Genomic DNA, 26,014 nt, shown 5'->3' with positions numbered 1-26,014 from the left:
GTGAGCCACTATGTGGTTGCTGGGAATTGAACTCAGGACCTCTGGAAGAGCAGCCAGTGAGTGCCCTTAACCACTGAGCTACCTCTCCAGCACCCCAGGAGCTGGTCTTGAATGCATCTTCATCGGTTTCCTCATATCCCATGATCCTTTGCCTGCTCACCCACTGTTGTAACCTGAAGTCACCTTCCAAGTCAACCGCTTGTCCTAGGATCCTTGTCCCAGGGTCTGCATCTGGGGGAATCAAATGAGAACACTCAAGACAAAATCAGAAGTGAGCAGATACCATCCAGGGAGTAACAAGAGAACCTGGAGGTGTTGGGTGGGGTTATCACTGCACCAGAGTTGGTCCTGCGCTTTCTCCTCAGCCTCTGCTTTTCCCTACCTAAGCCTGGACAGCTCCCCTCTGAGCCCACCAGAGTCCATGGAACACTGGATGATGAGGAGTAGGCCCCTCCCTGCAGCTGTCTGCCAGGTAAACCTCATGAGTGGCCTTGCCGCAATTATCAGTAGCTCAGCTTTGGCAATAGGGGCCAATGTCCTGACCCATCTTGGCGATAGCAAGAGTCCAAGGGGAGACTGGAAGATTCCTATTGGAAAGAAGCAGAAGGCGAACCATGTACCTGGGCCCAGGTTGGGTGGGATTGGCCACCCAGATCGCCTAACCAGAGTTGTTCAGTGGTCTAGGCCAGGGCCAGGGCCAAGAAACAGACCGAGCAGGAGTCGGGAGGAAGAGTAGAGGATCAAAGGGATCTCTATTCTCTGTCCTCCCAGATCCTGAAGGGACTTTTGCCACTGAATCACTTTACCCTCAGTGTCTCGTTATTATCTAGGTGCTAATATCAATTATTCCGTTGCTAGGATGCCAGAGGTGAGTCTGAGCCTATCCTTGATGTTGGTCTGAAGAGGCAATGGGTCAGAGTGCAGGTTGGAGGCCAAGTCCAGGATAATGTTGACGTTCTGCGGTTCCGTTTAGCCCCCAAGGCCAAAACCAGGCCAGCGCCCGGTCTAGTGAAAGTACAACCCTGCATCTCTTGCCCATCTGGTTCTAGCCACGTTAGACTTCAGGGGGACCCTAGCACCTTCACTAGGAAGTTTACCAAGGAGGGGGTACATGGAATGGAGCCATCTGATAGGAGGGGTCAGACCATGTGAATCATTAACCAGAAGTGCACAGCCCTATTGGTCCTAACTTGCCAGATGAAGGATTGTCACTAGGAGGAGGAGGCTGCCTTAATGTGTAACTTCGGGAGTCCGTCCTCAGCTTTCCCCAGCTGTCCCTGAGACCTGGCCCTACTTTTCCTTGATCACTTCCTGGACCTGGGATGGCAGCTCGCCTGCGGGGATGGCTGCTCTGGGCCCTACTCCTGAATTCAGTAAGTCTGTTGCTCGTGGCTACTTCTTAGTACCTCCCATGAAGGGCCAGGCAAGCTGGGTACCTTATACGGAGGCAGGGTCACACAGCCGTGGGGGGTCTCCCATGCCCGCAGAGAAGTGTTGGTGGAGCGGTCTCCAGGTCAAGGGGTTGAAGGGACAGAGGGTCAGAGAGGCAAATGTGTGGGGCCTTGGCCTGTGGTTAAGTGGGGATTGAGTTGGGTGCTGGAGGTGGATCGTAGGTGAACATCACTTTAAATATTCTGTGTTTGGGAGGAGGTCTTGTTACCATCCCGGCTTGCTCTCAGAGGTGGGTGATAGCATTTGGTAACACAGGATGTGGGACAGGAGGCTCTTGTACAGACCCTTTACAAGGGACCCTGGCCTTGGTGTGGAGTACAGCCTAGAGACTCAGACTGACAGTAGTGGGGGTCCCTCCACCTCTCCATCTCCTTTGCATGATGACCTCTGAAAGCCACACTCTATCAGATCACTTCCTTTTCTGAATAACCCTATCACTATCCACTGGGAGAGTGTCTCTCCTCCATTGGCACCCTAAGGACAGCACGTGCCCCATGAGCCTCCCCATAGCTCTTCCAACCCCCTATTTGGTGTCCTTCCTTCCCACGCACTCTCTCTGGCCTCTCACTGCCCAGATACTGCTTGACTGGGCCAACCAGCCTCAGGGCTTATGGGGGCTATTGGTCTTCTCTGCAGGCCCAGGGTGAGATATACACACCCGTTCATCAGGCTGGCTTCTGCACCTTTTATGAAGAGTGTGGGAAGAATCCAGAGCTGTCTGGAGGCCTCACGTCACTGTCCAATGTATCTTGCCTGTCTAATACCCCGGCCCAGCATGTCACAGGTACCCACCTGGCCCTCCTCCAGCGCATCTGTCCCAGCCTGTACAACGGCCCCAACACCACCTTCGCCTGCTGCTCTACCAATCAGCTGGTGTCGCTAGAAAGGAGCCTATCTATCACCAAGGCCCTCCTCACCCGCTGCCCGGCCTGCGCTGACAATTTTGGGAGCTTGCACTGCCACAACACTTGCAGCCCTAACCAGAGCCTCTTCATCAACGTCACCCGTGTGGCTGAGAGGGACGCCGGGCAGCCTCCAGCTGTGGTGGCCTATGAAGCCTTTTACCAGCGCAGCTTTGCAGAAAAGGCCTATGAGTCCTGTAGCCGGGTACGCATCCCTGCGGCTGCATCACTGGCCGTGGGCAGCATGTGTGGGGTGTACGGCTCTGCCCTTTGCAATGCCCAGCGTTGGCTGAACTTCCAGGGAGACACAGGGAACGGCCTGGCTCCTCTGGACATCACCTTCCACCTCTTGGAGCCTGACCAGGCCCTGCCAGATGGGATGCAGCCTCTGAATGGGGAGATCACACCCTGCAATGAGACCCAGGGTGCAGACTTGGCAGCCTGTTCCTGCCAGGACTGCGCAGCGTCTTGCCCTGTCATTCCTCAGCCCCCGGCCCTCAGCCCTTCCTTCTACATGGGTCAAATGCCAGGCTGGCTGGCTCTCATCATTATCTTCACTTCGGTCTTTGTGTTGTTCACTGCCATCCTCGTGCGTCTCCGAGTGGTTTCCAACAGGAACAAGGGCAAGACAACAGACTCCCAGGAAGCCCCCAACCTCTCTCAAAAGAGCAAATTCTCACCTCATACCGTCCTTGGCCGGTTTTTCCAGAGCTGGGGCACAAGGGTGGCCTCATGGCCACTCACCGTCTTGGCACTGTCCTTAATGGTTGTGATCGCCTTGTCAGTAGGCCTGATCTACATAGAACTCACCACAGACCCTGTGGAACTATGGTCAGCCCCCAAAAGCCAAGCCCGGGAAGAGAAGGCTTTCCACGACGAGCATTTTGGCCCCTTCTTCCGAACCAACCAGGTTTTTGTGACAGCTCGGAACAGGTCCAGCTATAGGTACGACTCCCTGCTTCTAGGGCCCAAGAACTTCAGCGGGATCCTGTCCCTGGACCTGCTCCTGGACCTGCTGGAGCTCCAAGAGAGACTTCGACAGCTGCAGGTGTGGTCCCCTGAGGCGCAGCGAAACATCTCCCTGCAGGACATCTGCTATGCCCCCCTCAACCCGCACAACACCAGCCTCTCTGACTGCTGTGTCAACAGCTTCCTTCAGTACTTCCAGAACAACCGCACACTCCTGCTCCTCACGGCCAATCAGACGCTCAGTGGCCAGACTTCCCTGGTGGACTGGAGGGACCACTTCCTGTACTGTGCAAAGTGAGTAGGAGCAGGTGGGAGCTGCTATGCCCCCCTGAGAACCAGGCCAGAATGCAGCTCCATCAGAGTCAGGGAGAGCTCCTACGTGTGCACATCAGGGCCATTGTGTGTCGGAGTCTCCTTGAGTCTCTCTTCTCAGGGCTGACTCCCATCTTATCCCTGTTCTCTGCAGTACATTTGTCTTAATAGTCCTTCCAACTCAAGTCCATATGGTCTTTCTGTCCACGATGGCCCTACTGTGGTCTTAATAATTTTTAGAATTATTTTAATCTTATATGAACAAATATTTTTTTTGTATGTATATGCGTGGCTTATATATGTGCTTGATGCTGCAGAGGCCAGAAGAAGTTGCTAGATTCACAAGAACTGGAGTTAAGGTCAGTTGCAAACCACCAGGTGGATCCTGAGAACTGAACTCTGGTCCTCTGCAAGAACAGCACTTAGCCACTGAGCCCTCTCTTCTGCCTTTGGTGTAGTCTTAGTTTAAATCCCAAAGTGATGGCTCAGGTAGTGTTTATGCTTGTACTATTTTGTTTTCTCGAGTCTGCCAGGATCTGTAGGGCCTTTGATAGCCTAGGAATTGGCGAGAAATAAGTTCATTTGGACTTGACCAAGACTTGGCTAGTCTCTGGTCCCAGGCAGCAGGCCAGGTGTTCTAGGGCAGTTTCACCCACACCTTGATGCCGTTGAGGTTCTGCTTCTGGCTTTGCCCATGTTGGGTGGTATAAACAGGATGCCAGCAGGGCCACTGGGCCAGGAGTGGTGGGGGCTCCTGGAGAAAGGAGTGGAGTGTGAAGGGCCCAAAACGGCTGTCTTCTGCCCACCTTACACTCAAGAGCAGGGGAGGGCTACAGCAGCCAAGGACACGAGTGCTGTTATGGAAACAGTTTTGACCTTGCAGAGCCCAGGCCTCGAATTCTTTAAGATTCCCTAGATTAAAGGAGGAAGCCTCTGCTGTCTCTCCATGCTACTGACTGTCTGTCCATCCTCAGCTGAGTGTCAAGTGCGGGTTGGGTGTCTGTGATATCTCTCCGAGACAGCAGAACAGAGAGGGGCCATGGAGAGGCATCGGAGATCAGCCATCCTAGATGCTGCGGGATTTTTGTTGCTCTTGTTGATTTTGTTTTAAGATCGTGAGTCACACTATTTGAAAGGTTGTCCTCAAATTCACGCTCTTCCCTCAGCCCCCTGAGTAACGGAGGTTGCAGCCCTATGCTATCATGCTTGGCTGCTACCGTCTTTATTGTGATTTTGGATGCTCGCAACTCTTGGTGAGCTGATTATGCTTATTTCATAGACCTGAAAACTGAAGTTCAGGGAGATAGGGTAAGCTTCTTCAGGTCACACAGCAATTTGGCTCTCTTAGATGGTGCTGTTGACTGATAGACTCCTCAGAGCTGAGAATGTGTGTAAAGAGCTTTTGTGCTCTGTAGAAAGGGTTTAGTTGAAGAGGACAAGCCTGTCCAAGAGCACTGGCTGGGGAGCTATAGACACGTGGCTCTGAGCTCCAGGGCTCAACTCAACACTTGGAGGGTTCAGGCTCTGGGAGGGAGGAAATGAAGAACAGCAGGAGATGTGCAGGAGATGGTCACGGCTCAAATCTGGGCTTTCTCACTTAATTGGGATGCTCATTTGGAGCTGAGGTAACGACAGGTCTGGAAGGGGAAATGTGAAGCACAGAGAGACAGTACCTGTCCAAGGGAGACACCTGAGGCAGCCCCAACCTGGTTCTATGGACTAGGGGACCTCAGGAGACCACCTTATGGACAGATGGTCATTTTGAACCCTCTGGGTCAGGCAGTCTGAAGCCTTTGCTCCTCACTCAGGGAGTTGAGGGCCTTGGGCAGGGTGGGGCCAACGGAACCAGGCAGGGCCAGGAAAGCCTCTTTCCCTTTGTGGTTTCCCTCTAGTGCCCCTCTCACGTTCAAGGACGGCACGTCTCTGGGTCTGAGCTGCATAGCTGACTACGGGGCCCCTGTCTTCCCCTTCCTTGCTGTCGGGGGGTACAAAGGTAAGTGAAGGGGCAGTTTGGGGGCAGGAATAATAGGTAGAAGGGAGAGGCCATGGTGATGGGTGTTTCCAGGACCTGGGGGCCTGGCTTAAGGGGGCTGCAGAAGATGCTTCCTACCTCCCCTCTGCCATTCTCCTCATCTCTCTCTCTCTCTCTCTCTAAGATTTATTTATTTTTTGTATACGAGTGCTCTATCTGCAGAAGAGGACATCAGATCCCACTATAGATGGTTGTGAGCCACCATGTGGTTGCTGGGAATTGAACTCAGGACCTCTGGAAGAACAGCCAGTGCTCTTAACTGCTCAGCCATCTCTCCAGCCCCTCCCCTCATCTCTTAATGCTGCCTGGGAGCCCTGGTTTTGTGCTGGGAAAGGGAATTGGGGCATTGGATAAGGCTATTGTTGGGGTGGGGAAGCAGGAGAGGAAGAGGAATGGGGGCACAACTTGAGGGGCAAAGGTGTACTAGGAGGGAGGCTCAGAGTTTCTCTTCCCAGGGACGGACTACTCCGAGGCAGAGGCGCTGATCATAACCTTCTCGCTCAATAACTACCCCGCTGATGATCCCCGCATGGCCCAGGCTAAGCTCTGGGAGGAGGCTTTTTTGAAGGAAATGCAAGACTTTCAGAACAGCACGGCTGACAAGTTCCAAGTTGCGTTCTCAGCTGAGGTAGGGACCCCGCAGAGTTCCGGCTTCCTTGTTTGCAATCCCTAATCATCTTGGGCCAATTCCAGTCAAATCCGCATCCTGGCTCTACTTGTTCCTGAACGGCCTTGGGCAGTGAAAGCCTGGGCCCACCCTGATAGGGTGCTTGTGTTAGAGGCTCCTGTAGTTCCCCAGAGCATCAGTGGGCCACTCAACAAAGAAACCCAGTATGTGGCCGGTGACCTGGTTGTGTCCTCCTAGCGCTCTCTGGAGGATGAGATCAACCGCACCACCATCCAGGACCTGCCTATCTTCGCCATCAGCTACATTATCGTCTTCCTGTACATCTCCCTGGCCCTGGGCAGCTACTCCAAATGCAGCCGAATAGTGGTGAGAGTGGGCGGGGCAGAGCAAGAGGGACTCAGAGCCTAGGACATCTCTAAAAGACCTTCTAAAGCATTCGTAGCGAGGGCTCCTCAACATAGTGAGTTAGACACATTCCAAGAGAACTCCTCGAAGGGTAGTACTTCTTGGATGTGCTCTGTGTTGAAAGGCCCAGAGTTTTCTTCCTGCTCTCTAACATAGCCCCACTATCCACACGCTAAGCTACCGTTTAAAAGGCCATGCAACACAATTCTAGGAAGATGCAGCCAGACACACCTGCACTTTTGGGTGCCACGGGCCTGCCTCAGGGAGGATGGTTTGGAATAGAGACTTTAACACACATATGGGTTCTTTATTGAGGTGGGAGGCACTGAGCACCTGTGAGCACCAAGAGTACCTGCGGTTCCTCACCCAACCTGGGGAGTAAGGAGGATCTGGGCAGGTGCTCTGGTAGGCACCCGGCTGAGCCTAGTTGCATTGCAGGTGGATTCCAAGGCGACTCTGGGCCTAGGTGGGGTGGCTGTTGTGTTGGGAGCAGTCGTGGCCTCCATGGGCTTCTACTCCTACCTGCGTGTCCCCTCCTCTCTGGTTATCATCCAAGTGGTACCTTTCCTGGTGCTGGCCGTGGGAGCAGACAACATCTTCATCTTTGTTCTTGAGTACCAGGTAAGAAGGGGCTTTTCATACCCACTGGCAGCCCAACATCGTCATTAGACGAAGGCCACATAGAGTTGCTGGCATTCTTGAAGACTCTTCTCTGCAGACTTCTACGTGTAGGAAGTAGCGTGGGTTGACACAAACTCACTCAGACTTCTTGTGTCATCTTGAACTTGCTTTCAGCTGACCACATACGCTGTCCAGTGAGCTTTCTGTATTCATGTATTAGAGCTGCCTCCTTCCTGCCTTACACTACTGTGTGTGGTATCCCATGGCAAGCACAAACCAGAGTCCATATAACACCTCTTTGCTGTCAAGTGCTTAGTGACAAGAATGCTTGGTCCTTTCATATCTACTATACACTGAGTGGTTCTTTAGGCTACAACACAGAAGCAGAAAGTGTGGCTGTGAGTTGTTAGGAGGCTCTTCTGTCTCCAGAAGGTCTGGCAGTTCCTCAAATTTGACCAGGACGCTAAGTCCTTCACCAACCTGCTGCTGGCCTTTAAAGTCTGGTGACCTTGGCAGACCCTGTACACTCCCTCTCTTTGCCCGCACAGAGGCTGCCTAGGAAGCCTGGGGAAGAGCGAGAGGCTCACATTGGCCGGACGCTGGGCAGTGTGGCCCCCAGCATGCTGCTGTGCAGCCTCTCTGAGGCCATCTGCTTCTTTCTGGGTGAGCGAGGGCTGTCCTTCCCCACGCAGGAGCTTAGTCTATGTGGGGGCGAGGTTTTCGGAAGGCAGTGGGCATTTCCTTCTTTAAACCGTCTGTGCTGACATCTGGCCCACGATGCCAGGATGATCTGACAGACTCTGTGCCCTCAACAGGGGCCCTGACCCCAATGCCAGCTGTGAGGACCTTTGCCTTGACCGCTGGCTTAGCGATTATCCTCGACTTCCTGCTCCAGATGACTGCCTTTGTGGCCCTACTCTCCCTGGATAGCAAGAGGCAAGAGGTAACGCCAACTAGACCAGGACCAAGGGATTTACCCTGCCTGGGTCCCCACATTCCCTGGAAGATGTGGCATTACTACCACAGAGATAGCCAGGAGAGCTAGGGGTAGGGGGTAGAAGCATTATTCTGACAGAGGATGTTTGGGCTCTGTGTTCTGTAATTTCCCACAGAAAGAGAATGTATTTTTGGGAGTATAATCAAACCTCCTAAAAGTATGTAGGTTTACAAAATAAATTATAACATTAACAGAAGTCAAGCTGGTGGTTTTTTAATGATGTAAAATTCAGTATTTGATTAAGGCAGGAAATAAAAGCAACAAAAATGGTAGTGGCCATCTCTGGGGCTTCCCTGGGTGGAGTGGTTCCTGGGGTCTGCCTTGGACCTGGTCTTGAGAGGTTGTCATTCTCTAGGCCTCTCGCCCCGACTTCTTATGCTGCTTTTCAAACGGGAAACTACCCCAACCTGAACAAAAAGAGGGGCTCTTACTCCGCTTCTTCCGGAAGATATACGCTCCCTTCCTGCTGCACAGGTTCACCCGTCCTGTTGTGGTACGTGGGCCGAGGGGGCTGTGCCACTTTGGGAGAAAGACCAGGAGGAGCATGGTGGGGTGGCTGCCCAGGTCCAGGGCAGATACTTGTGGCTACAGCTTGAGTCTGTCCAACTCCAGGGTGTTTCCCAGAATCCCCAAGAAAGCCATTCAAGTTTGGGGGAAGATGGAGGCTGTTTGGGGAGAGGTTCTCATGTGCCAGTTTCCCCCTTAGCTGCTGCTGTTTCTGACCCTGTTTGGAGCAAATCTCTACCTCATGTGCCACATCAGTGTGGGGCTGGACCAGGAACTGGCTCTGCCCGAGGTGAGCTTCCTCTTCTCAGCCCTTGGTCCTGAGACCTGGGAGGGGCAGCAGTGCCAGAGGGTGGTTTTTTTTTGGGAGGACACATGAGACAAGGCTTGGCACCTCTCGGAAACCACATCCATGTCTATTAAGTGCAAGGGCCGAGTGCTGGCTTAGGCCATAATAGACGCCCTGTACCGGAGGTCTCTCCGTGTGGCTATCTACACAGGGGCTGCTATTTCCTTCTATGTGAATTCCTCACTGATGCTTGTTTGGGGATTTATTATTTTTACGTGTATGAGTGTTTTGCCGGCATGTATGTTTATGTGTTATGTGGGTGCTGGGTGCTTGCAGAAATCAGAAAAAGGGGTGTCAGATCCCCTGGGACTGAGGTTACAGATGGTTGTGAGTCGTCCTGTGGGTGCTGGGAATTGAACCCCAGGTACTCTGGAAAAGCAGCAAGTGCTCTTAACTGTTGAGACAACCCACCAGCCCCAACACTTGTCATTTGTCTGTGTCTTTTTTCAGTGTTGGGATCAAATCTGGGATCTCCCACTTTGTTGGGAAAGTGCTTTATAGTAAGCTATAAAGTCATACCCTGTCTGTCCTTTTTGTTTGTTTGTTTTGAAACAGTTTTTCAATGTGTAACAGCTGTTTGTGTTTGGCTGTCCTGGAACTCGCTTTGTCTTGGTCTTCTTCTTTCTTCCTCCTCCTCTTCTTCCCTCTTCTTCTTCCTCCTTCTCCGTCCTCCTCCTTCTTCCTCCTTCCTTTCTTCTTCTTCTCCTCCTCCTCTTCCTCTTCCTCCTTCTCCTTCTTCCTTCCTTCCTTCCTTCCTTCCTTCCTTCCTTCCTTCCTTCCTTCCTCTCTCTCTCTCTCTTTCTCTCTGTCTGTCTCTCCAGTCATAGTACAGGGTACAAGTAGTATCTGTTTGTAGTGGTGGATTCTTTTGTTTTGCTGAGCAAGGTCTCACTGTAGCCCAGGCTGGTCTGAAATGGCCTGTCCTCTTGCTTTGGCCTCTTGAGACCCCCAGCAGCACTGCTGCCTGGCTTTATAGTTGTTTCAATTTGCTTTTTGTTGTTGTTGTTGTTGTTTTGTTTTTGTTTTTTTACAAGACAGGCTTTCTCTGTGTAGCTTTGGTGCCTTTCCTGGAACTTGCTTTGTAGATCAAGCTGGCCTTGAACTCACAGAGATCCGCCTGCCTCTGCCTCCCGAGTGCTGGGATTAAAGGCGTGCGCCACCACCACCCGGCTAGGAGTCAAACTTCTTTTTCTTTTTTTTTTTGCTTTCTGAGACAGGGTTCCTCTGTGTAGTCCTAACTCTCCCGGAACTTGCTCTGTAGACCAGACTGGCCTCTAGCTCACAGTGATCCACCTGCCTCTGCCTCCTGAATGCTAGTATTAAAGTCATGGGTCACCACCACTCATATTAGTAAAATTTCAAACCAGAAAGTGTGAGTCTTTCAAATTTGTTCTTTGTCAAGACTTCTTGGGCTATTTGAGTTCTCTAGAGATTATATTTGAATTTAGCTTGAAATTTTTAGATTTCTTCAAAAACTGTCATTGGTATTTATACACGGGGATTGCACTGAATCTTTAGATGGCCTTGCTTTGGTAGTACTGATACTGGAACAATATTTGTCATCCAGACCATGAACGCGGGATGTGTTTCTGTTTACTTATGATTTAATTTCTTCTAAGAACCACATCCTCCTACACTTTTATTTTTGAGATAGGGTCTCACTATGAAGCCCTGCCTCACTATATACTCACTTTGTAGATTAGGCTGGCCTTGAACTCACAGAGATCGCCTGGCTCAGCCTCTCAAGTCATGGGACTAAAGGTGTGCGCCACCACGCTAGGCCTAAGCCACCGACTCCCTGCATGCCCAGCATGCACGCTCACCCGAGCTTCATCCCTAACCCTCCTCTCTGAAGGGCAGTTTTGCTGCAAGTGAGGGTCTTTCTTCCCTTTAGCACTTTGAATGTATAAGTCCACCTTCTTCGAGGTTGCTGATGAGAAATGTGGAAACCAATGCATCGTATCCTTTCCTGGTGACAAGCCATTTCTCTTGGGTTGTCTCCAGTGCCCTTTGATGCTGGCTTTTGACAGTGCATAACAATGTGCTTTGGGCTAGATTTGTTTGAGTTTATTCTATTAGTCGTTGCTGAATTCCGCTAATGTTTGTATTATGTCTTTCATCAATTTGGGGGAGTTTGGGCCATTGTTTCTTCAAATAATCTATCTGTTCCTTTACTTTTTCTTCTCTTTCCGAAATTCTTACAATGCATATATCGGTCTACTTGCTGTCTCCTGAGACCTCTCTGTGTGTATCTTGGTGTGTACTTCATGTGTGTATCAGGGCCCGTTCCTCTAAGTACACAGTTCTGTGTGTGCCTCTGTCTGTATCTTGTATGTATGTGTGCATGCACTCTGTATACTTCTGAGTAAGTTCCTTTACATGTGCCTCTGAGCGCGCATATCTGAGTGTGTATCTATGTGTATACGTCTGAGCGTCTGCCTTGTGTGTGTACCTCTGAATGTGTTCCTCTGTATACCTCTCCATTGACCCCAGCAGGTGCCTTTGCACGTACTTCTCAGCATGTACCTCTGTATGAAGTGGGGGCAAGGCCATTATGGGCGCATACGGTCTCCTGAGACTCCCAGATTCTCTTCTTTCCCAGGACTCCTACTTGATAGACTACTTCCTCTATCTGAACCGGTACTTTGAAGTGGGGCCTCCGGTGTACTTTGTCACCACCTCGGGCTACAACTTCTCCAGTGAGGCAGGCATGAATGCCATTTGCTCTAGTGCGGGCTGTGACAGCTTCTCTCTAACCCAGAAGATCCAGTATGCCACCGAGTTCCCCGAACAGTAAGTGGTTGGTCTCCCCAACACCCGGACCTGCTCCCTCTCTGCCTCCTCTCCTGTTTTCTCTAACAAAGCCAGAGGCGGCCTAGGGCAGGGGTCAGGAAGGGGGTCACCACCAGCCTCACTTGCTCTACCCACTTCCCATTGTCTGGCTGCAGGTCTTATCTGGCAATTGCTGCGTCCTCCTGGGTGGACGACTTCATCGACTGGTTAACCCCATCCTCCTGCTGCCGCCTTTATGTCTTTGGCCCCAATCAGGGTGATTTCTGTCCTTCAACCGATAGTGAGTGTGGGGCTGCAGGGGGGCTCATGGTCCATTACAGCTTAGGGAAACTGAGGCCAGAGAAAAGAAAGAACCCACCAAATAGGGTTCAGGCAGGCTAGGCCCTTGGCATTCATCCCTGGGCAGCTCCTGGAGTATGATGCCTCTGCTTATAGCACATGCTGGTTGGGGGCAGTGGGCAGTGGGCAGTGGAGTGGAGCTGTAGCCCCGCATGTGGGGGTGCTGTGTATACAGCTGTGAGACAACCTATTTCTTGACCTAACTTCCCTTTCCTACCAGCCTGTAGGGACCAAGAGGGGCACATCTCCCCCAACAGGGGGTGGCAGGTGTGAACCCCTCAGAACGGGGGGGGACTTTGGATTGAGGCCCAGAGTGGGAGTCAGGACAGGAGTCTCCCTGTCTGGTGTGTCACTGCCCAGAGTCTCCCCTCCCCACAGCTTCCTTGAACTGTTTAAGAAACTGCATGGACTTCACTCTGGGCCCCGTGAGGCCCACGGCAGAACAGTTTCACAAGTACCTGCCCTGGTTCCTGAACGACCCACCCAACATCAGATGTCCCAAAGGGTAGGTTCAGAGAGTGACTCCTGCTGGAGATGGGGTAGACTTGTGGGTTCTGGAGATGGTGGACACAGGGGTGCAAGGCCTTCTTGGGGTACGGTGGGTGGGTCGACAGGACAAGGTCTCATCCCCACTAAGCCTTCACTCTGGCCTCCTCTTGGCAGGGGTCTAGCAGCGTATCGAACCTCCGTGAATTTGAGCTCAGATGGCCAGGTTATAGGTAAGTGTGGCCTAGTTTGGGGAGGAGGTCTCAAGTCAGCTAGCCGCTGTAGAGTCCCCCAAGAGAGCGCCTGTGTATGTGTCTGATTGGTGTCTGGTGTGTGTGTGTGTGTGTGTGTGTGTGTGTGTGTGTGTGTGTGTGTAACTGTAACTGTCCTGGGCCTGTCAGAAGGGAACCTACTTCCCAGTTCCATGAGCTAGGACTTCACCCACTCTTTGACCCCAAGTCCATGGCCACCGTGAATGTGTGGCAGCCTTTCTAACAGCTCATGTCATCCTTGGGAGCTACTCACCTTGACACATAGTCCACTCGTGTGTATCTCACGTGGGGATGTCGGCAGCAGCTGCTGGCTAAATGAGGTAGGAGGCCTCTGTGTAGTGGAATGAAGTGGGGGCGGCGGGGAGAAGGATCCAGTGTGCTGTCAGCGTAACACGGCAGGTAGCAGAACCAGGCAGCCCTCTGCAGGGAGGCAGCCCGCTGTAGTTACATCTGTACACACCAGTGTTGAGTACCCTGGTGGAGCTGTCGTGGGAGATGGGGGGAGCTTTGAATGAATTCCTTTTTTTTACTGAAACAACTCAAGAGTTGGAATTACTAGCTACAAACTGGAGCACGCTTATTCCATCCCCCCAGCTAACTCTTCTATAAAGTTCCTATCTTCCAAGAGGGTAGCCCACCTTACCCTGGTCTGCGTCTCTAGGGTGCAAAGGCAGACAGAACCCATGTGGACAAAAGGAAATCGGTGTCAAGCACAGAGGTGTGGGTTATTTCTTGGAGGGACCCCCCCCCACACACACACCAGAATCAGCATCATCAGGGAATGGTTAGATATGCCCAAGCCTTGCCTGAGACTTGCTAGACCATGTCTCTGGAGGGGGATGACCATCCCTCTGGCTGTGAGCTACCTGCACGTGCTCAGGTCTGACACCAGGCTTCACAGGCACCTAGTACACTAAGACTGTGTCTCATCTGTCTTGGTTTTCCCTGTGTGTGCATGGCCTCACTTCCTATGCCGACACAATACCTACTGAACACAATTAGCAAATGTTGTTTATTGTACTTATTGGCAGGATCCCTAAGCCACCGCTCTAATAATTCACTCATTTTTGTTTGCCTGTCTGCCTTTCTAGTCTGTTCCTATAGGAATAGGCAAACTGAAAAATTAATTTTTTTTGAGACAGGGTCTCACGTAGCCCACATTAGTCTATAACTTTGTATGTAAAATCCAGTGCATGTTTGGAAAGCATGCAAAGGAGGATTTGGTTTCGCCAGGGAAATCTCTTAGTTTTGTTTTGCTTTTGAGACAGTATCTCACTGTCTAGCTCCCGAGGCCCTCAAACTTGCAGTAATTTTCCTACCTTAGCCTGGGGGTACTGGGATGATAGGTTAGGTATGCAGGGGTGATTTCTTTAAAAATATTTATTTATGATGTACACATGTACGCAATGTTCTGCCTGCAGGCTAGAAGAGGGCACCATATCTCATTATAGATGGTTGTGAGCCACCATGTAGTTGCTGGGAATTGAACTCAGGACCTCTGGAAGAGCAGCCTGTGCTCTTAACCTATGAACCATCTCTCTCCAGCCCCCAAGGATGATCTTTTAGGCTTCATCTGTCAAGGTCAGTCTTGGTCTCAAAGAGTGGCAGGAGCAGCTAGGTGTGTGTGTGTGTATGTGTGAGTGTGTGTATATGTGTGTGTGAGTGTGTGTGTGTGTGTGTGTGTGTGTGTGTGTGTGTGTGTGTGTGTGGTGGGGCTGATACAAAGTGCAAATGCAGGCCTTGGGGCTGGAGAGATGACTCAGAGGTTCGGAGCACTGGCTGCTCTTCCAGAGGACCTGAGTCTGACTCCCAGCATACACATGGCAGCTCACAACTGCCTTTAATTCCAGTTACAGGGGATCCCGTGCCCTTTTCTGGCCTCCATGGGCACCAGGAATTCATGTGGTGCCCAGACATACATGCAGTCAAAACACTCGTACACGTTAGAAATAACTAAGAAAATGCAGGTATCTTGTAGAAAATCAATGAGGACTTTCAGGCAGCACTGGCAGAACCCTGAACCCAGTCTGATCACGCCAGTCTCTGGGATATGGGAGTGGGGGGACCTTTGACTCTCCTTCTCTCATGTGCTGGGGTCATTCAGCCTCCCAGTTCATGGCCTACCACAAGCCCCTGAGGAACTCACAGGACTTCACAGAAGCTCTCCGGACGTCCCGGTTGCTAGCAGCCAATATCACAGCTGAACTCCGGAAAGTGCCTGGGACAGACCCCAATTTTGAGGTCTTCCCCTACACGTGAGAACTGGGGGGGGGGGAGGCTGGGTCAGGGATGTGGGAGGTAACAGCCACACAAGAGATGTCGGGGGGCTGCAGGCTTTTGTGTGATCTTGAGGGGTGAGGACCACCGTGGTCTCTGGTGTCCCCCGGGGTAGCTCGGGACCTGCCTGTTTTTCACATGAGTCAGCATCCGGCTTAAACTTCCAAGTCTAATGTTTTCCTTCTGCGGTGGGATGGCTGGTGCTCTGACCATGCCCTGCTCTCTGGCAGGATCTCCAACGTGTTCTATCAGCAGTACCTGACTGTTCTCCCCGAGGGAATCTTCACTCTCGCTCTCTGCTTTGTGCCCACCTTTGTGGTCTGCTACCTCCTGCTGGGCCTGGACATGCGCTCGGGCATCCTCAACCTGCTCTCCATCATCATGATCCTCGTGGATACCATCGGCCTCATGGCCGTGTGGGGTATCAGCTACAACGCTGTGTCCCTCATCAACCTTGTCACGGTAACCTGCAGGATGGGTCACAGGTGGCCTTTGGCAGTTGGGGATTTGAACCCGTAAGCCCCCCCCCCCCCCCCCCCCCCCCCCCCCCCCGTTCTGTGTAGGCTCTAGACACCTGCCTGGCTCTCTTCCCTGTCTTCTGCCCTGTCAGCTGAAGTTCCCCTCTCCACCAATAGGCAGTGGGCATGTCTGTGGAGTTTGTGTCCCACATCACCCGGTCCTTTGCTATAAGCACCAAGCCTACCCGGCTGGAGAGGGCCAAGGATGCTACTGTCTCCATGGGCAGTGCGGTGAGTGGAGAGGGGTGGGTCATCCTGTGCTCCACCTGACCCTTTTGTCCTGCCTGACTCCTGGCTAAGACACCCCACATTCCACCCAGGTGTTTGCTGGCGTGGCTATGACCAACTTCCCAGGCATCCTCATCTTGGGCTTTGCCCATGCCCAGCTTATCCAGATCTTCTTCTTCCGCCTCAACCTCCTGATCACCTTGCTGGGTCTGCTGCATGGTCTGGTCTTCCTGCCGGTTGCCCTCAGCTATCTGGGTGAGTACCCGTGCCCACCCCTGCCAGGATGTCACAGTTATGAGTACTGACCAGAACGGTGCCTGCTCCCTTGGAAAACTCATGGAGTCCAGGCCGGGACTGTGACCTTTTGTCCTACTTTGGAAGCTTTTGTTTTTCATTTACTATGCTGCAAGCACCTTCCTTTGGGAACTGACTGCGTCTTCAGCACTGTTTGTGTGGCCCTGTTGCACTTCTCTGTTGGACTCTTAAACATGGCCTTTGTACACACACACACACACACACACACACACACACACACACACACACACACTTTCCTGGTGCTTCTGGGGATGGAACCCAGAATATTGTACGTGCTAGGCAAGTGCTGTACCACGGAGTCACATCTAAGCACAGAAATATATTTTACACTAAGAAATGATGTGTGTGGGCACACAAACAAACATATGTAACTAGGGCAAGTATCTTACAAAATAGTACTTTCTCTTAATACACGAAGCATTCTGATATTTTTGGTTCTTTCCTATCATTGATTTGAAAATTCTGGTGTTGATCTACAAGTTTCATTTAATGATTCTTTAGTGGGTAAAAACTCATAGTTTGAAAACACTGTCCCATTGTATGCTCTATCATCTGTTTTGTTTTTTTGTTGTTGTTGTTGTTTTGTTTTCTATCTTCTTTTTTTTTTTCTTCCGCCCTTCACCTGGGTAGGAATCATGGGCAGCAGGCAAAGGGGAGCTCTTCAGTGTTTAGCAGGAGGAGCAGCAGTGGCAGAAGGCAGCTGGAAACAACAGCCGTGGCACCTTTAGTACTACAGCCCGTATGGAGGCCTTGGGTGTGAGGACCCTGAGCCCCTGTGGCCTCCGGTGTTACTGCCCTCAGCCCAGGCTGTTGACACCTTTGGCCCTGGGGACTTGACTCCGCGGGCAATCTGAGCATTCAGCTTCTCTTCTGCAGTTCCTCAACGTCTAGTTCTCTGCCCTCCCCTGCCATCTCTTCCCACCTGTCACCCTTCCTCCTGCCGTGGCTGCTCTAAAGCTGCACCGTGGCTTCAAGTAGCCTGCCGCCCCGCTGCTGTCTCTGCTTGAGCGGCTACCGGACCCATGCTACTTCCTTTGTCCCGTTACCAGCTCAGCCACACTTCTAAAAGGAAGAAAAGGTCACCCAAGAGGGTGGGCACGCAAAAGGCCTGAAGTTGCAACACCAGGGGGCAGCCCGTGAGACTGCCTGAGTAGACTTGAGCAGCTTGCTTAGGGAGCAAGAGGTGTGTTTGGGTCAATCACAGTTCATATGTTTGGAATCACAGACTTGCTTCTTAACATCAATTGTCATCACTGAGTCTCTGTTTTGGGCCAATCGCAGCTTTCCCTCTTAGCATCAGTGACATCACTTGGCTTGTGCTCTGGGCCAGTCACAGCCTTGCCTCTTAGCATCAGTTACAACAGTTCTCCGGCATCACCACCAGGGGGCATGTTCATCTTACGGCAGGTGCAGGCATAAGGGTTGTCTGGCTGATCGTTCGTTCTCAAGGCAGCCAGAATAGCAAGGAAGAAACCCACAGCTGCTGCTTAGGAAGGCGGATTGCCCCATCCTGCAACATCTTTGCTTATTTACAGGGACACAAACGGCAGAAGGAGTGCTTACAACATAGTCTAAAGAACTTATTAGAACAAATAATGATTTTAGTAGATTTGAAATGGCGCTTCACAGTGCTTAACTCCCAAGCACTCCAGGGAGAAGTGTGCTTCCCTCATCTGTCTCACGTCCTCCACCGTTTATTCAGGTAGCTTGCAACGGCTGGTCATTAGATTATTTCTGACTCTGTGCTAATCTTGCCAGCACTGCAGTGACTGACCTCGTGGCTGAAACTCTGACCTTGTCATCCAATATTTCCTTGGAGAAAACCTGGGAATGTTGACTACCGATGCCAGTTGTTAATACTTGCCACAACGTCAGTTTATTGTTGGGTGACACTCGAGTCACCTCTAGGATCTCACTGGCCATCTTTGGGGAGGAGAATGCATGTGTTAGGGACAGTAAGTACCAGTCCTGGGAGATGCTCCAGCCGTGGCCTGGAAGTTTCTAGACTGACAGAGGCTGGGGAGCACCAAGGACCTTACAAGCCTCCCATCGTCCTAAATGCTGTACTGTAGCCAGGAACACCCTGAAACTGGGGGTGTGTAGGCAGAGACCAGAATGGCACATAGTAAGTACAGAGCCCTGGTTGCCCTGTGCCTTGGGTTTGTGGTACAGAGTAAGGAACGGGTGCTTCCTAGAGCAGGGTTGCTTGTGGTGTTAGTACCAGACTGCCCCAGGAAGGCAGGGACGGAGAGACTGGCTGTCAGGGATGCCCTTGAGGGAGCAGGCCTGCTGAGGCCGACGAGCGATGGGGGTGGCAACGCCGGCGGAAATGGCTGTTGGCAGGGTGAGGCGGGAGCAAAGGGGTGCAGGTGAAGTCGGAGCCCAGCTCCCACTTTCTGGATTTGCATCCCTGGCCGGGACGCCTGTGCCATCCGCATGCCTCTCTGACTGTGGGTGCATGTTCTTCTTTCTCTTCTGCAGGACCTGACGTTAACCCAGCTCTGGTACTGGAGGAGAAACTAGCCACAGAGGCAGCAGCAGCCCAAGACCCCTCCTGCCTGAAGAACCCCTTCCCTGCTAATGACTATGTTAATCACAGCTTTGAAGAATTTACCCCTGGAGCTAGTGCTGCTGGCTCTGTGCCCAAAAGTGGCCAAAAATTTTAATGGGGTAGGAGCTCATCCGGGCTCCGTGGCTCTTGCTGATGAGGGGACAATGAAGGTCTTCCCTCTGGTGGTCCTCAAGGCTCAGGGGAAGTTGTTCCGGAAAAATGGCTGGCATTGTGGCTATGAAGCAGCCATCAGCATTGGCAGTGGCTCCCCTGCTCCCACACCAGGTCCCCGAGGTCTCGGTCTGCGTGAGATTGCCTCCTCCTTCTGGTCCAGGGTCCTGGAGCTGCTGAGGATGTTTGTCTCGGGCTCAGTCAGGGTATATATTTCTCACCCAGCCTTTCCTTCCCTTATCAAAAATATCTCCAGGGGCTGGAGCGATGGCTCAGTGGTTAAGGAGCACTTGTTGCTCTTACAGAGGACCCAGGTTCAGTTCCCAGCACCCACATAGTGGTTCACAACCATCTACAACTCAGTTCCAGGGGATGTGACACCTTCTTCTGACCTTCACAGGCACCAGGCACGTGTGCGGTGCACGTATTTTATGTACAGGTGGAACACTCATATGCACAAAACAAATAAATCTAAAAAAGATTTTTAAAACAATCTCCAGGACCAGTGAGATGGGTCAGTGGGTAAAGGGGATTGCCAGGAAGCTTGATGACCTGAGCTTGATCCCTGGAACTCACGTGGTGGAAGGAGAGGACCAATTCTCCCCCATGCTCCTCTGACTTCCACGTTGCCTGCAGTGGCACCCCCACCCCCACACAATAAATAAATAAAATATAATACAAAATTTAAAAGATCCCCATTCCAGGATGGGGTCGTAGCTTAGTGGTAGAGCAGCAGCACGCTAGCCTTGTGTACATGGGGTGCTGCGTTCCATCCTCAGCACTGCAGAGGGGAGTGAGCGAAGGAGAGATCCAAGCTTGTCCCTAGCATGATACTACTTTCAGTAACATTAACTAACTGCCTTTGTTAACAGCACCCTTGCGAACATTAAAAAACAAATCTCCATTCCACGACAGCAAGTCTTTTAACATTCGCATCCTGAGAACAGAGAGTGACCCCACCTTGGGCTGTGACATTGTAGGAGACCAGGAAAGACAAAGAGTACCCACTGTTCTTTCTGGCCTGAGGAGGAGGTTCTCACAGCACTCTGGTAGTGGTTGATCTCATGTGGAATATGGCATTCAGTTTGGCCTGTAGCTTCAGCAACTGTTAAGCCTGTTAGAGGCAGCTGCGTGTCTGTGTGAAGGTTCCAGCCTGGGTCTTGTGCCTGGAGCACAGGCCCATTGGCTTCACATTGGCTTCAGTCTGCCCAACCTGGCAGAGACAGAGAAGATGCCTTGTTCTTTGAGAAGCACAGACTGCTTAATAAACGTTTGGTGAACAGAAGTGGTGTTTCCATCACATGTCCTGCTCTGGCTCCCTCAGGGTTAAGGATAATTTTTGCATATGATACAATGATACGTGTATCGGGGACTGATTTATGGAAATATTATGTTTTGTTATATTTTTCCTTTCTATTTTCAAGAAAATAGAGAGCCTGTGATGGGTGGCAGGACTGTCCATCACCATAAGGTGCAGGGTTATAACACGGGGCTTTTCCCTCACCTGGTGTAGCCTGTGAAGTAGGCACATTTGGAGAACCTGCTGGAGAATCCCAGGGTGCATTCAAGATTGAGGGACCCATTCAGTAAACTACCAGCTCTGAAAAGGTGCTCTGCCAGGGTGAGATTGCCAAGGAACATTCCAGATGAATGTTTTGAGCTTTTTCATTCCCTGTGTCCAGCTCCTATTTAGCTGAGGAGCAGCTGTGGTAGATGGAAAGGAGTCAGCACCTCTGGGACCTCCTCTCTGCTTTCCGGTCTGCCAGCTCCCTGTGTATCTCACTTGACTAGCTGATCTTGAAGAGGGTCACTGGCAGGCCAGGAAGGATGGGAAATCTGGTTAAAGGAGATCAGCCACAGAATGGAGGTTGACTCTCACAAGTCACATTGTTACAACTCCACAGCTGCAGGATAAACAAATGGGTTTGAAGAACAAAATAGATTCTAACACTGACATTTCAAATCAGGGAAGAACAGACCGTTCAAGTATACGGCATGAGAGCAGCTATTGAGTCGTCTGGATCAAAATAAAGTATCTGCATGTCACATCACACTAGCAATAAAAATGGACAAATCAACTGTCCTATGCATGCTACTGGGGAAGAAAATCCCACTCTGTCTTATATCCAGCTGTGACCCTAGCCAGCTATAACTGGCCTAGCAAGGTCCGTCCACAGGTGCAATAGTGACATGAAATTTGTGGGACTAACCAACCAATTTCTAATTTTTTTTTTTTTTGGTTTTTCGAGACAGGGTTTCTCTGTGTAGCTTTGCGCCTCTCCTGGAACTCACTTGGTAGTCCAGGCTGGCCTCGAACTCACAGAGATCCGCCTGGCTCTGCCTCCCGAGTGCTGGGATTAAAGGCGTGCGCCACCACCGCCCGGCCCAATTTCTAATTTTTAAAAACGAACCTTTCCATTGATTGATTGATTGATGTATATGCACGTTTAACTTGCATTTATGTATTTGCACCATGTGCATCCCTGGTGCCTGTGGATGCCAGAAAAGGGCATCAGATCTCCTGGAACTGGAGTTACAGACTGTTGTGAACCACCATGTGGGTTCCTCTTCAAGGAGCAGCAATACCCTTAACTGCTGAGCTATTTCTTTTTTTCCTTTTTTTTTTTGGGGGGGGGTTTCGAGTAGGGTTTCTCTGTGTAGCTTTGGAGCCTTTCCTGGAACTCACTCTGTAGACCAGGCTGGCCTCGGACTCACAGAGATCCACCTGCCTCTGCCTCCTGAGTGCTGGGATTAAAGGCGTGCGCCGCCGCCGCCGCCGCCGCCGCCGCCGCCACCACCACCCGGCCTGCGGAGCTATTTCTCCACCACCACCCCCCGCCCCCAATAAACCACTTTCTGATTGCAGTCAGCTCTGCAAGGTAGAACACATACATGCCTGGTACCATAAACTGGGCTAAAAACTTGTAGCTGACTAGGCCATAGGCCATAAGGGAGAACCTAGTATTATTACTCTGTTAAATGGACAGTTACAGACTTCCCTCCAAGTCCTCATCGTTATACTCATAGATCAGTGCATCTCTGAACTTTCATCAGAGAAGCTTCTTTTTGAAGTTGGTGGTGATGAATACAGCCAACAACAACTGGTCAACAGGCAGAGAATAAGAGATTTTAGAATGCTCAACTCTAAGCGGGACGTCTACATCACGTCCCCTCCCTACAAGGCTCAGAGATCATCATGGAAAAGAGGGCAGAAAGACTGTAAGAGCCAGAGGGAGTGGACCACTGTAGGGAAACAGTATTTGTCACTGGATAGAACCATTGCACGCATGAGCTCACAGGGGCCGGGACAGCAGGCACAAGACCTGTGTAAGAACAAGCCAGCCCAAATCTTAGCATGGATGAGGGAGGGGCTCACCAAGTGTCACCCCACCTGTGGCGGTATTGGCAACTGATGGCTACATAAACAGTCACTTTTCTCCAGGGATGCAGGCTCTGAGAAGCTACCCATGTTCCAGGAGATGGTCCCACATCCATGCACACATAGGCAGCACTGAATGGATATAAAACTTCAGAGAAAGAGAGAGGCTGTGGGGAGAGAGAGTATGCACAGGCAGCTGGGAGGGAAAACTTGTGTGGAGTTGGGGAGGTTCTGGAGGAAAGAGAATAGAGGGTAGATTGTATCTGAACACACTATATCTATGTATGAATATTAAATAAAATATTTTAAAGCCCACAAAACTGTACAACCTCTAGAAAAAAACCATAGGGGAGCCTATATAATCTTGGGAGGGACACTATTCCCAAGCATAGACCCAGAAGCCATAAAGTAAAAGCAAAAGATCTGCCCAAATTAAAACAGAAACCTTCTGTGATACAAACCAAAATAAACAAAATAAAGTCCTAAGGAAAGCTGGGAGATGTGTGATGGTGGAGAGAGACTGCTGAGGACACATGATGTTGACCTCTGGTCTCCAAATGTAGATATGTGGGCAACCCTCCTACATGTGTGCATTCATCATATATACCTATACCCCCCGCCACCAGCTAATAATAAAAAGATAAGCTGCTTTTGTTGTTGTTGCTTGATAGCTCATTACTTCTTATGGCTGAATGGTTTTCATTTCATGAATCATTTCCCCAGTAACGGCCACTGGGCTGCTTCTTATTTTTAGCAGTTATGAGGAAGGCAGTGGACATTTCTTTACAGGTTTTCATATGATCATAGTTTTCAAACAAGTTGGGCAAATGTACAGTAGTGTGTTTGCTGCACTGTAAAATTACGTTTAGCTTCCTACTCCATTTTAGGTTTTTCTTTTCTCCTTCCTTTCTTCCTTCCTTCCTTTCTTTTTTTTTTTGACAAGGTCTTCATTGACCCTGGATTTGGCTAAACTGAATGTTCAGTACACCTGCCTTATGGACCCTCCTACACTGCCTCTGGAACACTGGGTTGTTATTATTATTATTATTATTATTATTATTATTATTATTATTGAGACAGGATTTCTCTGTGTAGCTTTGAAGCCTGTCCTGGATCTCACTCTGTAGACCAGGCTGGCCTCGAACTCACAGAGATCCACCTGCCTCTGCCTCCCGAGTGCTGGGATTAAAGGCATGTGCCACCACCGCCCGGCTTGGGCACTGGGATTATAAGCACACATTGTCACACAGGGCTTTTTACATGGTTGCTCATGATCAGAACGCAGATCCTCATGGTTGAACAGAAAGCACTTCAGTAACTGAGCCCCCTCCCCAGTCTCCTTTAGTCAGAAATGTCTTCATGGCACAGTTATCCGCACACTTACTGCACTACTTGTGTATTCTTGCTAATCCTCGGATGCCGAATACAAGCAAACATTGTTTCAGACCATCACTCATCTCCCAGCTTTCTTGAGGACTTTGTTTTATTGTTAAATAATCTTCTTTGCTTTTTGAATGGGCAATTCATGCAAATGCTTTCATAAGTAACCTTCCTTCCTATTTTGTATTCTATTTCTCCTTGATTCTCTTTTTTGAACGAGAGTGTCATGTGGCTCAGGCTCAGAACTCTATGTAGCTCTGGTTGGTATTCAATTTCTTTTTTTTTTTTTGGTTTTTCGAGACAGGGTTTCTCTGTGTAGCTTTGCGACTCTCCTAGAACTCACTTGGTAGCCCAGGCTGGCCTCGAACTCACAGAGATCCGCCTGGCTCTGCCTCCCGAGTGCTGGGATTAAAGGCGTGCGCCACCACCGCCCGGCTGGTATTCAATTTCTAATCCTTCTGCTTCTACAAACAGATGCTAGCATGACAGATGTGTACCACTCTGACTGACTTCTGATCTCTTCCTTGTGATACTTTAGTTATTAAAGAGTTATTCAAAGTGGCTGGGAAGATTGCTCAGTGGTTAAAGCACTTGCCATGCAAGTGTGGGGACTAGAATTCAGACCCCAGAATCCAAGTAATGATCAATGCTTTCCTTCTTTCTCTCTTTCTTTCTTTTCTTCCTTTCTTCCTTCCTTTCTTTCTTTCTTTCTTTCTTTCTTTCTTTCTTTCTTTCTTTTCTTCCTTTCTTCCTTCCTTTCTTTCTTTCTTTCTTTCTTTCTTTCTTTCCTTCTCTCTTTCTTTCTTTTTTTTTTTTTAGGTTTTTTGAGACAGGGTTTCTCTGTGTAGTCTTGGTGCCTGTCCTGGATCTTGCTCTGTAGACCAGGCTGGCCTCGAACTCACAGAGATCCGCCTGCCTCTGCCTCCTGAGTGCTGGGATTAAAGGCGTATGCCACCACTGCCCAGTGATCAATGGTTTCTTGTAATTCCAGTCTCAGAAGGCAGACAGGAGATCATTAGAGCAAGCTGGCTGGTGAGCCTAGCCATAGCAGCAAGCTCTGTGTTTGACTGAGAGACCCTGCCTCAGTGAGTGGGATCGGAGAGTGAGCAAAGGTGATCTCCGACATTAGCTTGGACATTTTGCATGTGAGCAAGCGCTCTTGACCATGAAGCCATTTTTTTCAGCATCTACACGATTTCTTTTTAAAAGCTTTTTGCCAGGCAGTGGTGGTGCACATCCTTAACCCCAGAGGATCTCTGTGAGTTCTAGGCCAGCCTGATCTCCAGAGCGAGATTCAGGACAGCAGGAGCTATACAATAAATCCCTGTCTTAAAAAAACAAAACAAGGGGTCGGGGACTTAGCTCTGTAGTAGAGCGCTTGCCTAGCAAGCGCAAGGCCCTGGGTTCGGTCCTCAGCTCTGAAAACAAACAAACAAACAAACAAACAAACAAACAAACCAAAAGAAAAGTTTGTAGACAGCAAGCAGCACTAATTCGACTCAGTGAATTACCTCAAAAAAAAAGGTGGGGGTGAACAAAAGAAAAAGAGGCAGGAGAACATATGGGGGGCTGGGGAGGGAGGGAGGAATTGGGGTATACATGTATTAAGTTGTCAAAGAATAAAATATATTCTTTAAAAGTATGTTGACATGTGGTATGTGTATATGATTATTTACAAATTAATCAGTTTAAGCATTGATTTCCAGTATAGTAAATAATGATGAGTAAGACATAAAAGTTCTTTGGATTTGCTGGAAGGTGGTGGCACACGCCTTTAATCCCAACACTTGGGAGGCAGAGGCAGGTGGATCTCTGTGAGTTCGAGGCTGAAGCCCACCTGGGCTACAGAGTGAGTTCCAGGAAAGGCGCAAAGCTACACAGAGAAACCCTGTCTCGATAAACCACACAACAACAACAACAACAAAACATATTCGGGCTGGGGATGTCCCTATTGGTAGAGCACTTGCCTAGCAAGCTCATGACCCTGAGTTTGATCCCCAGTACCAAAAAAAAAAAAAAAAAAGTAAAATAAGTATTTTGCTCTGTTGGTGGCATTTGCTTTTACTCCTAGCACTTGGGAGGCAGAGGCAGGCAGATTTCTGTGAGTTTGAGGACAGTTTGATGTACACAGCAA

At 50.3% G+C, this 26,014-nt stretch overlaps 1 protein-coding gene across 2 annotated transcripts; it reads left to right on the top strand.

The window, feature by feature from the left end:
* The first annotated feature begins 1,322 nt into the window (after positions 1-1,322).
* On the top strand, positions 1,323-24,564 carry Npc1l1 (NPC1 like intracellular cholesterol transporter 1). 2 transcript variants are annotated; one of them, XM_052734452.1, is made up of 20 exons: positions 1,323-1,373; positions 2,089-3,617; positions 5,528-5,628; positions 6,123-6,295; positions 6,533-6,661; positions 7,139-7,321; positions 7,870-7,984; positions 8,137-8,264; positions 8,674-8,811; positions 9,025-9,114; positions 11,774-11,964; positions 12,120-12,244; positions 12,682-12,808; positions 12,967-13,026; positions 13,606-13,690; positions 15,174-15,316; positions 15,569-15,800; positions 15,974-16,087; positions 16,177-16,339; positions 18,881-24,564. In XM_052734452.1, exons 1-20 carry the CDS (start codon positions 1,323-1,325, stop codon positions 19,063-19,065), a joined length of 4,062 nt encoding a protein of 1,353 aa, XP_052590412.1. In that variant the 3' UTR covers positions 19,066-24,564. The 2 variants fall into 2 exon arrangements, with proteins under 2 accessions (XP_052590412.1, XP_052590413.1); XM_052734453.1 differs by lacking the exon at positions 13,606-13,690 and having other exon boundaries at positions 12,967-13,022; positions 15,166-15,316.
* Positions 24,565-26,014: the final 1,450 nt, after the last annotated feature.

Source organism: Peromyscus californicus, unplaced genomic scaffold (genome assembly GCF_007827085.1).
Source record: "Peromyscus californicus insignis strain IS unplaced genomic scaffold, ASM782708v3 Scaffold_13__1_contigs__length_99412109, whole genome shotgun sequence".
NCBI classification, from domain to species: domain Eukaryota; kingdom Metazoa; phylum Chordata; class Mammalia; order Rodentia; family Cricetidae; genus Peromyscus; species Peromyscus californicus.
Note: the sequence above shows the minus strand (reverse complement) of the source record. Positions and strands in the feature narration are given on the sequence as shown.